Here is a 16,071-nt window from a genome sequence, read left to right as displayed (position 1 = left end):
ATTTTTTAAATTATGATTTTGGATAACATAACTTTTTGAAAAAATAAAGCTATGTTTTCCCTAAGATTCTTCACTTTTTATTCTTTGGTATACAAATTTGAATAAATAAAAGTTAATTGACATTGCTCATTGTATATATATATATATTTTTTTTGACAATTTAGCACTTAAAATAGTTCACATTTGAACTTTATTTGTGTAAACAAATTAACCCATTGAACTAGTTATATGTAAGGGTGACATACTAAATGTGCACATGTTAGGTTAATTTCACATTAAGATGGTTAGTTTCCTTATTATAGGCAACCCCGAACTTGGCAAAATGAAGAATAGTTTGACACTGTGACATTTGGACATTGTTACTCCCCTAACTTTCAGCTGTCAAAAAGATTCAACACATAATCCGGGTCATCATCTCTAATACCCCCCTCCCTCCCCTCCCATTTGCCGCAAAAATTCACTTTCGTGCCCATTACCTTTGTCAATGGGATCTTTACATTTCTTAGACTCATAACAACAACAACCAAAAAAACATGTTGCAGAGAGCTGCAAGCAATGCATATTCATGGTGGTGGGCAAGCCACATCAGGACAAAGCAGTCTAAATGGCTTGAACAAAACCTTCAAGGTAAACTGGTTTTTTTTCAGCACATTCAATTTTTGGTTTCAAGGATTTCCTTCTTTATTGTTTTTTACATGCAAATATCATAAACAGACTGATTTTTGTGGTTGTTTATGCATGTTCCAAAACATTGATTATGCTATAGTAGTTAATGGCCATGAGATGTGTTCATGTTCCAAAAAAAATTGAACATGCTTGTTTTTGGACATAGAGAGCGACAGTTAGACATTGATACTTGGAAAATTACAGATGCGGAGGAGATGGTCACTAATATGTTGGAAATCATTGATAATGATGGAGACTCCTTTGCACAGAGGGTAGAAATGTATTATAGCAAGAGAGCAGAACTCGTAAGCACCCTTGAAGAAATTTTTCGATCCTACCGCTCGTTAGCCTAAAAGTTCGATCACTTATCAAAAGACCTACAAAGTGCCAATCGCACCATTGCTTCTGTATTCCCTGATTGAGTTCCATATGCCATGGAAGACGAAGATGATGACAATTTCAACCAAACATCAACTTCTTCCATCCATTCCAACAAACCACGCCTCCCAAAAGGTCAAACTCTAAAGAAAGATTTCAGGGACCGGTCTATGATCTTGTCGGAGGAGGGACAACTGAAGAAAGCTGTCAGGTTCCAAACTTCAGGGCTGAACAAAGATGAGGCATTGGAGGAAATAGATAAGCTTCAGAAGGAAATGTTAGCATTGCAAACTGAAAGGGAGTTTATGAAGAGTTCATATGAGTATGGATATAAAAAGTTTAAGGAAATCGAAAACCAGATAACCGAAAAGCAAAAGAGAGTTTGTGATTTACAGGATGAGTTTGGAATCAGGTCTGTTATTGACAACAACGAAGGTCGGAGTCTAATGGCAAATCAAGCCCTTAAGTCGTGCCAAGAGTCCTTGAATACGTTGAAAGAAAAACATGAGCTATCGTCAAAAGTGGCAAGAGCAGAATCCAGAAGGATTAAGCACGTAAATCACAAGTTCGAAGCTCTCAGGAATAAGTTTAACTCCCCACAAACCAATCAGCAAGAGAAGCATAAGCGTGTGAGTTCAACTGCAGAGCTCGATAATATGGCCTACGATATTGACAATGAAGCAAACCAGAGAGAAGATACGGAAGCATCAGATCAGCAAGAGAAGCATAAGCACATTAGCTCAACTACGGAGCCTGACAGCGTGGCCCACAATATCGACAATGAAGAAAACGAGAGCCAAGATTTGGAAGCACTGCAAAAGGAGAATGAAGAAAAACTTCAAGTAGACTTGAATGAATCTCTTACGATGCCAGAGCTTGTTAAGAAAATTGATGACCTTGTGAAAAGAGTTATTCGTTTGGAAGCTGCCGTCTTTTCCGAAAAAGCTTTGATAAAGAGGTTGAAATCAGAAGCAGATGAACTCCAGGAACAGGTTAAGACCCTGGAAGAAGACAAGGAAGCACTGATCGAAGGTTCAGACGCCATGAAAAAGACGATAGATGAGTTGGAAGGGGAACTAAGTAGAGTTAAAGACCTCGTAAAAACAGTTTTAGACCAAAATAACAGCCTCAAAACTCATTTCACTGAAGCAATCTGTAATGTTAATCATTTATCAGTTAAGTTGCACGAGCTCGAGGCCATCGGATTGGATGCCAAAGCTGACAGGGGAACCGAAGAATATGAAATTCTGCCAGCTCCTGATCATAGTTCACCATTAAAAGACACAGGAACTAAATTGGAAGAGGACAAAAATGTTTCAGCTGAAGGAGAAAACAATGTTGATGATGAATCAAGCTATAATAAGGCTGATGGTGATTCGGAAAAGGGTCAGGAACTGGAGGGTAAAAACAAAGCTGAGAAGGAATACTTGCCCGAGACGGAGAGCATTGTCCCTGATACTGAGCTGGAGGAACTCGAGAGTGATGAAGAAGAGCAACCAAACTGGAGGCAACTATACTTGAAAGGACAGGATGACAGGGAAAAGATTTTACGAGACTGAGTACTCATCTGTACTTAAGAATTATAAGGAGCTAAGAAAGAAGCTTAATGATGTAGACAAGAAAAACCGCGACAGTTTCCTTCAAATGGCATTGCAGATAAAGGAACTCAAGTATGCAGTTGCCGTGAGAGATCAAGAGATTCATTCATTACGTCAAAGATTATGTTCTGTTAATGAATATAACAAGGATGGGGAGTCGGTAGAACATGAAGGAACTCCGAGAAGCACAAGCCCAGAATCTAACCTAACAGAGTTCATTCATCCATCACCAATAGATGAGGAAACCGATGAAACAGTAGTTGAACAAACTGCACAAGGAAGATTCAAAGAATCTGCAAAGAAAATGGGAGAACAGGTAAAATCCGATGCTGTTTCAGAAATAGAAGATAAAATCAGATCAGGTATCGATGACTTGTTGGAGGAAAACCTGGAGTTCTGGTTGAGGTTCAGCACATCAATTCATCAGATACAGAAATATCAAACTTCAGTCAAGGACTTGAAAGCAGAGTTATCAAAGTTGAGAGAGAAGATTCATCAAGAAGGAAGCGGAGGAAAGATGAAATCGGAAGCGCGCCCCATCTTTTCTCACTTGAGAGAAATCAAAACTGAATAATATTATGGTTGGAAAACAATGAAGTGTTGAAAGACGAAGTCCAAGATAGACATTTCTCGTAATGCAACTTCCAAGATGAGATAGCAAGAGTTACCAATGCGACCAACCGTGGTAGAGAAACTGGGATCAGTGAATATCAGGCTGCCAAGTTTCAAGGTGAGGTTCTCAACATGAAACAGGAAATCAAAAAAGTTGGCGATGAACTGAGTGCAGGCTTCACTCGTGCGGGGCAACTCAAGCAGGAAGTCGAGAAAATAACAGCAGATTTGGAGAAAGAACTCAGCTCCTCAACATCTTCACAATCCCAGTCAAAACCCTGGCAGCCTCGAATTCCTCTGCAATCTTTCTTATTCGGAATAAAGTTTAAGAACAGAAGGAAGACAAAGAAATCATGGCAGAAACAGCTCAGTTACATAATAAAGTTTAAGAACCTTCAGGATAGACTCTTGCCTCTTACAGCTACTTCTCACTACAATTCTTTTAGGTTGATTACTTTCTAGTCTAGTCCTTCATGTTTCTAGTGTACAAGTAACAGATGTTTCCAAGATTTACCACATAATTGTATGAAAGCGATGAGGCAAAAGCTTGTTATATCTTCAACTATTTTAATCCAAATGTTGGAGAAGTCTTGAATTGAATCCCGCTTATGAATAATTTGTGACACAGAAAGAGTACACAATTATCTTCTACAACAACTACCAAAGGAGTTACACTGGTGTCGAATGCAATTTCTTTCATTTTCACGAGATTCATTTTCCAAATAAATCTACAATATATATTTTCTAAAATGGCAGGATAAAAAACCTTAATGGATAAATTGTATTAGTATAAACAAGATGCCATGTCTCGCTATGTAGCTCGGCCAGTTTCTGCTGTGCTCAAAACTTCAAGATTCTTCGCGCATCCATCACTTAAAGAGCCAGCTTTAGCCGTCATCTCAGTCATGCTATGATTCCTGCAACTCTCTTCAGCTGTAGGCTGAGTTGTGCTTTTCTTAACCAATAAACAATCCTTGATATCACTGGCATTTACACTCTCTTCGACCAGGTTTGCTTTGACACCTACTTGATCACCGTCAACCATTAATTTCTCGTTAGGATGTTCAACTACAGCCTCGATGTTCTTCAACTCAGATCCCGGGTTTGTCAAGGCTTCTTTATGTTCTTTAACTTCCTCACCTCGTTCATTTTTTGGAACATATGCTCTATTTTCCCGTACCTGCTCTTTGGGCAAACTGTCTGACACAGAACCCTTGATCTCTAGATCTTCCTTTGGAGAAACTTCAACGGCTGTACCAGATGTAACAGCATTACACTGCTGCATTGGTGCATTTATTGACAAAGAAACAGATGAAGTATGCTCAACTCTCTGCGTTGCAGTTTTTACTGAACCAGGATGCAAGGTAGAAGATGTAACAGGAGAAGAGTGTGCTTCAGCTGTTAAGCCAGTACAAACATATTGGGAAGAGGTTCCGCTTGGTATGACAGGTTTAACAGAAGAGCCAGCAGTAGTCATAATATGAATAGCATTTTTGGATTGAGCAGCCTTCAGCAGTGATGCAGCAGCCTCTGGGCTACCAATGCGTGCCCCAGCAGCAACTGCAGTGGCATCTAGGATCGAACCTGTGGTGGAAAAAGGTTTTGCTGGGGCCTTTTTCAAGGTAACCCGAGATTTCAAAGTAGAACCAGATGATCCCCTGGGGGAGGTTTTTCTAGGCATGGAACCTTGTTGAGACTGATTTGGGACTTGGACTGAAGCAACAGGACCTTGCTGGGATGGATTTTGGGGAGATGCAGAAGTAATAGGACCCTCTTGAGATCGATTACGGGATGAGACAGAAGCAATAGGGCCTTGTTGAGACTGAATTGGGGCTTCAACAGAAGCAAGGGGACCTTGTTGGACCTGGCTTTGGGCTTGAGCAGAAGCTTCACCACCAGCAGTTGGAGGTGCAGAGCTGGACATGATCTTCAAACCTGGTCCAGTAGCCAAGAGTCAGTTTACTAGAAAGAGAACGACCTCCCATTTTCAAAGAAAGCTGGTGGGAGAAAAGAAGGTTCTCATAAGTTCATCACTTCACAATTTTCACTTGCTGAAAAGAATGTTGCCACATCAAACACTTCGAAAAACTGAAAATAGCATTAGATGGAGAAGATTACCAGGGTTATTTGTACAAGCAGCAGTTAAATTTTTATCTGGCATATCAAGGGCTAAAGACAAGGCACTACGAGTTGCCAACTGTGCCTCAGAAAGCTGGGGAATTGCTGAGTTTCCTTCCACATTTAAGTTGCCACATCGCTTCTTAATAACAGTCCACCTCTGCAAATATTAGAACAAAATTGCCACAATTAGCTTGTGGAGAAGTAGAGAAAAATCCATTCTTTTGTGGAGCCTTAATCTGCACGACCAACATATACCCATCTAATCAAAGATTCACAGATTTGATCCTTTTTCTAAAGAAGTTATAAAATACATAATTGAAAAAAATTCCGTTGCCGGGATTTGAACCCGGAAAAGCTGGGCAAACCCAGACATCATGACCGGAATAGATAAACAACGGATTGTTATTCTACAATAACTAGATAATATTCACCAAAGAAGAAGCTAATTGTTCGTAAAATATAGAAACACAAATGCCAAAAATAAATTACACCCGTCAGTTTTTACCAATTTCCAGAATATGCTTTAAATTCTGTATCGACAAAGCATCTAAGTTGTTCACTATCCAGGGGAAAAGGGGCTACTCTATGACATTTCAAATTCAAAAGTTGCAAAACATCCCCTAGAACCATTCGCCTTGGACCAGATCTAGAACTATCCTCAATGGTTTGTGTAGCCATAAATCTATTTTTGTATTCAATGAGATCTTTTGACTTTGTATATTATTCCGTTGTAAATAAACAATCTTACTGTAGTAACATTGTGATACAAAAATTCAAATACAAAAAAATATAAATGACAAGAAAAACAACTTTCTAACTCGAGAAATGAATATTAGTTCCAAAATAAGTTATCAAGATAAATTATTAGAATCATAAATTTTTTTGGCAAAAACTAAACAGAAGAAATCTTCAAATTTTCCCATAATTTTTTTTTTTTTATTTTATAAATTTTCTTTGATGAGATATACATATAAATTGTTCTATATATCATGAATATACCAGAACCAATACAAAAGTTTTTCTTGGGTCAAAAGATAAATGATAGAGAGGAGAAAGCATCATACCAAACTTAAGTGAGGAGAAAAATACACTTATATCTTGTTCTATTTATCATTAATGTTCCAAGAAGCAACACAGCCACACAAGCAAATCATAATACAAAACTTAAGAGAGAAAAAAATATGTACTAAAAATGAGAGCAATTAAGTTTTTGCTATCACATACTCCATACATACTTGCACAATCAACCAAAACATAACTTTCACATCCTAAGAAGATCCAATTTAGCATAAAACAGCAGGAGAGCTCAGTGAATCTACTACTTTCACATCTACTAGATGCTTTAATTGAATTCTAATAAATCCCAGCCCTCAGGCAACACATACATAACTAGACTATATTATACCTTCAGTGAATTTAATTGCAGCCATATACAAAAGGACTGGTGCATTTGCATCTATATAATGCATAAATAGCAGGATTGATGAGATTGAAGGACAAATATAAAAAATAAACAAGTCAGTTTAGTTAAACCTGAGCCAACTGTGAAGCAGTCCTATCTCCCTTGAAGTCTCCTCGTAAGATGTTTGCCCAATTCCCAACACCGCATTTCTGCACAGCAGCAATAAGTTCCAAATCCTCTGCTTCTGACCAAGGTTTTCTTTTCCTGCGAGCAGGCAGGTTTGCACCAGCTGGTCCATTTCCTTCCATTGTTTCAGCCGATGTCACTGAAGGTAGAATCTTTTTCTGAACAGAAACTGGAACAGTAATGTTCGTCCCTGGCATTGAGCAACTGGGCTGCAAATTTTCTGAAGACACTCTAAATGACCTCGCATTAGGTATATTTATTGTTAATGGAGCATCCACCATTGAGCTATTTGCAAGACTTGAGTCATTTGGCAAACCAGAAGCAATCAGTACCTGACAAGATTAACCATCTGATTTTACTTGCATGGAAATGAAATGAGCAACAAGATAAAACCAGTTTGGAAAATTGGAAGAGAAGGTAGTCGGACAGCCAAAACTATTTATCTTTCATTGAGATTACAGGTTACCTATTAACCAGATTTGGTCAAAAGTATCTTCTACTAATATCACTTAGTCGATCCATACAGTTTAAGTATTTGCTTTCCTAATATTCCAACCATTAGAAGCAGAACCAACCATGTTACTGGCAAGAGATACTAACTTTGGTATTAACTTTCTAACATGTCATCTATGGTTTCTAAACTACCATTACTTTTTCCATCATAAAAGGTAAAACGATAGTTTTATGGGAATAACAAATAATTTACTTACCTTCACACATGCAGCAGCCTCTGCTGAAGTTTCACTACTAACAGAAGGGCAAGGTTCCAATTCATATTCTAAGTCGCTGTCATCATCCTGCAAAATAAGAAGTTAAATAACCGGACTAGAGCCATAAACTATCAAGAACACTTGTCCTTCAACCAAAAGGACTAATTTATAAATTAGCAACCACAACTTTAGCCGTTGGATCAGTGGACAAAATATTATAAGATCTCCCAAATCCAAAGTCAAACCAAGACTATAGCAGATTGGCAGGCTATAAGTTAGAATATCTGGAAGGATATAAACCCTCAATTAAGGAATAGTATTCCAATACACAGAAAAGATTTACATCATATTGAAATAGTATATTAATTTAAGGAAGTGTTTCTTTTAACAGCAATTGCCAAACTACATTTCAAAAACACATCATATAAGGCAGTAGCTAAACAACTTCAACAAATCTTTTAAATTAGACATGGCCAAAAGATAGCAACATATTATACCAAAGAATAACACAAAACTAGAACACTGACCAAGGGATCAGCCCCATCTTCCAATTTTTCAAGCAAAACGTCTCTGTAGGCCAAATGGCGCCACAACATCTGGTACTCTCTCGCATTCGAAATGCCAGTAGAAGTCTTCTTGACTAAAGCATTCCAATCCAACTTTACACCAGGAAATTGCGCCACTTCTTGTAACAGTGCCAAAACAGTAGTTGCTGTATACCTGCCCACGCCAAAAATAATATAAAAAAAAGAACCCTAATATTAGCGAAACAGAATGAAGTCAAGATAAAAAGTGATGAAAATAAAGGAAAAACGAATAAAAGGAAGCGGGACCTTTGTAAAAGAGTAGAGATATCTTCCTCACTAATTGAACCCTTTTTCTGTTTCTTGGTATTTTGAATCATAGTTGTTGATTGGTGGAAAATTGCAGGGTAATTAAAGAAAAAAGAAGTTGAATTGGGAGTTTGTGAAAACCCTAGGTAGGGTTTAAGAAAAAGGGAAAGCACCTACTAAAACCCTTTGAAAGCAGAAAGAGACAGAGAGAGAGAGAGGGAAGAAGAAGGAGAAGAAGAAGAAAAGGATAGGCGTGTATAGAAGTGATTGAAGCCGTAGAAGAGCGTGGAGAGGACACGCCTGACAAGGTTCTTGCGCAGAAAGAAACGGAAATCTCTTCGGGAGAGGGATCTTTGTTTTCTTCAAGTTTAATTTACATCTCCATGAAATACAAACTAAAAAGAGATTGCGGTATTTTGGGTATAATGCCATCAATGCCCTTCCTTAAACTACGGACGGGGGCTGGGCTGGAGTTTTTTCTGACGATAATGCCCTCTACTATCTAGACTTATTCAAATTACTCCCCTCCTATTTTTTTTTTAATTTGAATGCTTTACTTTTTCTATCATCAAAATATCCCAATAAACCTAAATTTTTAATGATCACCAACCAAAAATAATGATTTTGAATAATGATTTCAAATAAATAATAATAAACAATAAACTTTTCAAACAAAACCACGTTTTTTAATATGGATTTTAACCTAAGCTTAAAAACTAATTTTTTTTTAGCTTTTGGCTTTTGTAAATGTGATTTTCATTGAAATTATTTTCTTACCTTCGTTAAAGAAGATCAATATATCTTCTATTTTATAATATTATGTCCTATTTTATAATATCATGTCTAAAATAGACATTTTATTTTTACAAAAGCAATTTTTAATAGTAAACACTATCAAACTTTTCAAAAGCGACACTTTTTAACTTTAATAGTAGAAGCAAATTTAAAGGGGTTGACAATAGAGGTTGTAACACCCCAAACCCGGCCTAGACATTATAACTAAATCTGGAGAGTTATATTAAACTACTTATGAAAAATCCAACTTTTAATAATCAAGAATTCAAACGAACCAAAAACATTTAAACGATAATAATCAAACCATAAAATCCAGTCTTAAAAAAAAATAACAATCCCAGAAATTAGTAACAGTGTAATTCCAGATAACATGATAAAATGATTAAGCGGAATGATCGTGCTCCTTGCACTATGTGATACATGTAGTCTAGCTGCCAAAATATGTCACGTTTCAGAATATTTGTAGTCTAGCTGCCATATCAGAATGCGATAGATTGTCAGAATCAGATATATATATATATATATATATATATATGTGGCTTAGCCACCAGAAACGACAAATTTTTAAACTGCCCGCACTTCCTCATTTACATAGATCTCAAGCCAATGTAGATACAGAATTATCAGATACTAGTAATGTATATACAATTATCCTGATTCAAATCATATTCAGATGATACAGCTCACACTCAATTAATAGATATCACATCGAATATAAGTACAATTAACAGGTTTCATTATCAGATCATCATCTATCAAATTATGTAGCCTAATTCAGATCACATGTACCTTAGAGTAGGCCTATGTTTGATTAGAATGACGTTTACAACCTTTAGAGAAACATTTCAATTTTTGGCCCATAGGCCCGTGTAGATTCACATGGCTTGGATGGCTGGCCCGTGTGGCCTACACAACATGGTACACATTTGTATGGCCCATATCAATGTCGCATATGATCTATCACACAGCCTAGCACACGACCGTGTGATTCAAAATAGAGACTTACACGGTCTAACACATGCCCGTGTGACTCAAAACCCAAAAAGTCTCTCACACGGCCTAGACACATGCCCGTGTGACTCTAATTCTAAAATAGTCTTTAGCACGGCCTACCACATGGCCTGGCACACACACGACTATGTGGCATCGACAGCCATGAATTTCGACTTTTGTCATTCGCAGAATTCTCAATTTTATTACACACCTGAAATAGATTCAACGTAAAATTAAAAAAAAAAGATTTCAGAACCTAAAAACAACAATAAATTGACTATTCAGACGAAATAATCAAACCAAACACTAATTAGCCTTTAAACTGAACTACGTCGAAAACTTCAACGCAAATAAAACCCCAAAACAAAACCATTCACTTATTGAAGAAAGAACATCAATTATTCAACCCTAATTTGTTGGAGAAACGTTACTCTTAAAATCTTCACCTAACAAGAAAGCCAATTGAATAATTAACGGAAAGTTCATAACGACTGGCAATAATAACTAACCTCGACAAGAATAAATGAAATCAATCAGAAACAGAAGAATAACGATAGAACTTACACTAATAAACTTTCAATCGAAACAACGAACAACACAGAACTCTCGATTGGTCCAATAGTAAAATCGTAGAGTGGTCGGCTGTTTAAAGTCACAGCAATAATGTGCAAGCGTACACTGTCGATGCAAGTATAGTAGATAGATATGAGTCTGTCGGATATTGATCCCACGAGGATGGTTGTCTTTTGTCTATCAATGTTAGTGCAATAAATAGATAAAATGAGATAAATTGTGAGAGTAGTTGTCGAAGCAATAACTTGAAAATAATAAGATAAAATATAATAATGAGAAACTGGGATCCCCAACGTGAATATTCAACAGAATACTAAGTGCTCACAAGGTAAAAAGGATAGGTGATTGTCAATGCATTAAACTATAATGAATATCTTACCAAACTTAACTTCTATATTTAATTTAAGACTTAAACATGCACATTAACCACACCTTCTGATGTTGGTAATAGAACACTATTAAGAACAAGTGGATTAAATTCCTCTAATCCTCAAGCAGCTTTCGTTGTCATGCTTGTTAGCTTGAACTATTGCTGCACTTTTTAGTGTTAGTGACCGCAATAATATTTCCATGCTAAAAATATTCAAACTCAAAGATTAAACAATAGAAGCAAGATTGAATAAAATAACATTTAACCCATAAATCATGTTTACTTCCATACAAACATAAAATAGAAAGTAATCACCATCGTTTAAAAAAGAAATATAAAAGAAGCAAGTGGATAGCACTATTCCTAGAAAATCTCGACTTGATCTCTCAACTCACTCTTGTGTCACACCCAGGGCTCCTCGTCAAGAGCTAACCTGCATCCCGTTCATGTCGGTTCACCCGTAAGAGATTTAAGCTGCTATAGCTAAAAAGCTTCAAAAGAAAGGTTGAAGAAGATCCTCTACTCTCTTCCCCATTTTCATGTAAATTTATTGATATTTATCCAAATAGCACATTTGTCCTTTCATCAGACTCATGCTGCCTCTGTACGTACATGTTAGTTGTACCAGATTGGATATCTCACACTTTTTTGTTGTTATTCGGACAGCTGTCAAATACGGTGACAATTCTAGGCGTAATCTAAAAACACTCATGCAGCGACATCAGTACCAAAACATGACAAAATTAAGGATAAATAGGCTGAGATCCACCGAGTTATAAAATGTAATTTACTAAAATGAAAAAGCTAAAATATGTGCTAAAGATAACTAAATTGGTACAAATTAACCAATAAGTAGAGAGAAAACATATGTTCTTTCTAGTACTATCACACCCACAACTTGAGTTTTTACTTGTCCTCAAGTAAAACAAAAACTAGCAAGGCTACACAAGAATTTGCTAAGGATCATTCTAGCAACTTGAATCACCTAAAATCCCAATGAATGAGTTACATTCAAATGACAAAATATTGCATCGACAATACAGAAGTATGAATGAATAAGATTGCAACTTCGTCAAAACTAGTATCATACTTTAAATCCTAAATTCTATCTACCAATACAACATTTATTGTACAATATATGTTTCTCTCTCTTTCTTTTTTTATTCTTTTTTGTGAACAAGGGATATCGTTGAATTATTGTACCCTTGTTCTTGAGAAGTAACGATGGAGTGCAACAAACCCTCAGGGAGTACGTAATTGCGCTGACACACACTCGTGCAGTGACAGCCTTTGGCTAGATTCATTTTTCTAATGCTTACATTAGAGTGTTCCCTTTTTAACATTTCACAATACACCCACTTTGTAGTGTCTCTTATTCATAACTATATATACATTTGAGTAGCTGTAAAAGGCAGATTCATTCAAGATTCAAGGAATGCTACTAGTCATCCATTACTAATGCAACCTAAATCATTCATCAAAGAATTAAAGATACAACATTCAGTCAAATTTATCCAACTCATTCATTGATAGTTTACATGATTCAAGAATTAAGCATCGAATGTAACAAAAATTTTCAAACACATTTGCATTAACCACGAATAAACCTTGTATGTTTCAAAAAAGAAAATTAAAATGTGGGTGTATTCCCAAAACCCATATGCATTCCCCCAAACTTAAAGTTTGCATTGTCCCCAATGTTCTAACATTAAAATGCAATGACAATAAAAATGCAACGACAATGTGCACTAATAAAATGAAAATTACAACTACATGTAATGTATGAATGCTACAGCTAAAACTTAAAATAAACTAACTCAGTATTCATCGGACATCAATGTGGCTACATAATGTTTTTTCTTCCTCATATTTTTCTTCTCATTCTTTCACTTTTTTTTTATCTTTGGAGCGCTTTCTCTTCTTTTCTTTAGGCTTCGCACGGTCCTCGAATCGCTCCTTAGTTTTCAGCGTTGCCTCAGCATCATTGGCTGCTTCTTGTGTAGGAGGGGTCACCTTGAGTAGTCCAGTATAGACCACTACCGCCAAGGAGTTGTGGTGCTCCTCACTAGTTACCTCTGTAGCTTCCGCCGGTCTAGCTCCATTTCGCTCTAGATTATCAATAGTTTCACCCACTAAATCAGATGCATTGATAATGTCCTCAATAGATTCTTTCTCAGCAGCTTCTGTCTTAGTATTTTCTTCCTCGGCCTTCTCATTCACAACTTCAACACAGATGTCCTCCTCTTCCACAGTAACTTCCTTTTCAACAGCAGGTGTTTCTTGACTAGCAATAAAGTTACCCTCGATCAGGCTATCAATCTGTTGCATGCACTCCTCAACGTCCCTTGAGTATTATTCTTTCTCAATACTAGAGGCGTGTACAATGGGAGGGGATTCCACCGATCTATCTCGGTCCCCTAGGTTATCTTCCTCGGAGGAGGGTTCATACTCTCAGATAATCGATGGGAACACTTGAAATTCTAGGAGTGGGGTCGGGCATAGCTGATGTAATGTGGCTACAATAAAGTTGTTATAGGCACTGTTATAAGCATAGAACAAATTTTATGATCTGTCCATATCATCTATTGTAGCGACAAGCCTGATCTGCTTATTACTGATGGAATTGGCCAACTTCTCTTTCTCTTTCATTTTACGCAACAACGATGTCTTTGTAATCAGGTTTGTTCCCTTGGTCTTTGCCTTAGTTTTGCCCTTCCTTATCTTGCTGGTCTGTGCCTCCTTCATTGTCGGCGTATCTTTGCCACGATTCATTCTTTCAATAGATGCTTCATTGATCGGACCCTTATTTTCCAAGACTTCATCATCATCATGGGGCCGATCTATTTCTGCTGGCACAGTAGCGTCACCAACGATGGGAAAACCAAAATTCTAGTTTGCCGTGCAATGTAGTCAGCAATTTCCTAGTGGAGTATCGCACTGACATCAATCTTTCTGCCCTTGAAAATAAAATGTATAAGGTACATTCTATCGAGGCTGACTGTGGTGCTGTGAGTGGGTGGCAGTAACCTGTAGTTGACAATATGAAACCATATTTTGCTTTGTAGTGTCAGGAAGCAGCAGTGCATCGTATAATTTTTTTGATGTGAACTCGTCCATAATGCTCCTTCGACACATAAATCTCTCACCAACAGGTCCCTTTTGTCGTCTGTGGTATCCTCAATAAACTTGGAGTGTTCGTCGACATCCACCTTAGTGTTGTACAAATCATTAATTTTTGTAGCATTCCATGGGATTAAACCTTCTCGAACAAAGATAAACTCCAACTCATTGTCATAAAGGTTAGCATAAAACTCACGTACCAATGAAGAAGAATAGCTTCTAGGATGTGTGTAGAAAGTTTCCCACTTCAAGTTAGGGATGGTTCTGGAAACTTATTTGCCCAAGCCTTGTTGTTGCGAATGGAGAATGCCCTATTATGGGTGGAAGTTTCACTTTAAGATGTTGTTTTGAAATTTGTCATTGGCCGCTTTCGTTAAAAAAATCATTGGCTCCTTTTTCTCCGTTGGCATGGAGGATTCCTTCTCTTAAACTACAGTTGTAGATGATAAGTGTTCTTTAACAGGCTTAGTGGCTTTCTTGACTGATCCTCTCGTTTTTGCCATATTTTTTTTTGTTTTGTGGAGTGAAAATGATTTAAAGGTGTAAAGGTACGAATTTGGGGAAGAGAAAGTGAATAAAAATGGTTGCTTGGGTATTTCACAGTCGGTACAGTGAAGAGGGGTTTATAGTGAGTGAAAGAAGATGGAAAGACGTGATTTTCTGAAGGGAAATAAAGCTGGTGGGAATAATTACATCCAATGAGGATTGCGCTCACTCAGACAGATCAGACGGCTAGGTGACTTTTGATCAAAAAATGGGATCTTAAGTTTTTGATCTATCCTCAATCTTGCTGAGTTAGAAGTGACAGTGCAATAGTACAAACTGCATTGACAATAAAGCCCAAGTGTGTTGACAATGGTACCTAATTATTCTACAAAAATAAATATAAAAATGATAAAACAATCTTGAACAGAAGAAAAAATTAATAAAATTACCTAGTAATAAATTGTAGAGAAAAGAAAAATTAAAATTGTTCGACCAATTTAATGGTTTCTACATTCTTTTGATCAATATTCCCAAGATAATGTTTCAATCGTTGACCATTCACTTTGAATTGGTGTCCATCATGTAAATCTCTGATTGTGACTGCACCATGAGGAAATACTTCGACAACTTCGAAAGGTCCAGACCAACATAAACTCAATGTACCCGGGTGCAGTTTCAATCTAGAATTGAATAATAAAACTTGCTAACCCGCTATAAATTATTGCTGCAAAATAAATATTTCATGCCATCATTTGGTCTTTTCCTTGTAAATTGAAGCGTTTTCATATGCATTTCGCCTATTCTCCTTCAGTTTAGTGATATCCAATAGCCTTTTCTTTCCAACAGCTTCATAGTCCATGTTCAGTTGCTTAATTTCCCACATTGCTTTGTGTTCCATTTCAACTGGCAAGTGACATGCTTTCCCAAAAACCAATTGATGCGAAGGCATCCCTAATAGAGTTTTGTATGCTGTTCGCAATGCCCATAAAGCATCATCCAGTCTGGAAGACCAATATTTCCTCGAAGGGTTCACAACCTTCTCAAGTATGGTTTTAATTTTTCGATTTGACACTTCGGCTTGCCCATTAGTTTGCGGTTGATAAGTAGTGGCTATTCTATGATTAACTCCATATCTCTTCAGTGTGGTTGGCACTGGGTTGCAATAAAAGTGTGTACCCTGATCACTAATCAATGCCTGTGGTGTGCCAAAGCGGGTGAGTATATACTT

The 16,071-nt window shown here is 37.0% G+C and overlaps 2 protein-coding genes and 1 pseudogene across 2 annotated transcripts; 2 read left to right on the top strand and 1 right to left on the bottom strand.

Annotated features, from left to right (window-relative positions):
* The first annotated feature begins 471 nt into the window (after positions 1 to 471).
* On the top strand, positions 472 to 2,896 carry LOC107921661 (protein NETWORKED 2A-like). Its single transcript, XM_016851488.2, has one exon. It carries the CDS (start codon positions 1,101 to 1,103, stop codon positions 2,601 to 2,603), a length of 1,503 nt encoding a protein of 500 aa, XP_016706977.1. The 5' UTR covers positions 472 to 1,100; the 3' UTR covers positions 2,604 to 2,896.
* On the top strand, positions 2,689 to 3,716 carry LOC121213568 (protein NETWORKED 2A-like; annotated as a pseudogene).
* Positions 3,717 to 3,844: 128 nt separating this feature from the next.
* LOC107922340 (uncharacterized) lies at positions 3,845 to 8,900 on the bottom strand. The gene is made up of 6 exons (XM_016852333.2): positions 8,507 to 8,900; positions 8,201 to 8,393; positions 7,674 to 7,760; positions 6,909 to 7,295; positions 5,373 to 5,532; positions 3,845 to 5,189 (listed from the first exon to the last, which is right to left on the bottom strand). The coding sequence occupies exons 1-6, from the start codon at positions 8,575 to 8,577 to the stop codon at positions 4,066 to 4,068; spliced, it is 2,022 nt and encodes a 673-aa protein (XP_016707822.2). The 5' UTR covers positions 8,578 to 8,900; the 3' UTR covers positions 3,845 to 4,065.
* Positions 8,901 to 16,071: the final 7,171 nt, after the last annotated feature.

Source organism: Gossypium hirsutum, chromosome D01 (genome assembly GCF_007990345.1).
Source record: "Gossypium hirsutum isolate 1008001.06 chromosome D01, Gossypium_hirsutum_v2.1, whole genome shotgun sequence".
In the NCBI taxonomy this organism is placed as follows: Eukaryota; Viridiplantae; Streptophyta; class Magnoliopsida; order Malvales; family Malvaceae; genus Gossypium; species Gossypium hirsutum.
This window is presented reverse-complemented; position numbering and strand designations above follow the sequence as displayed.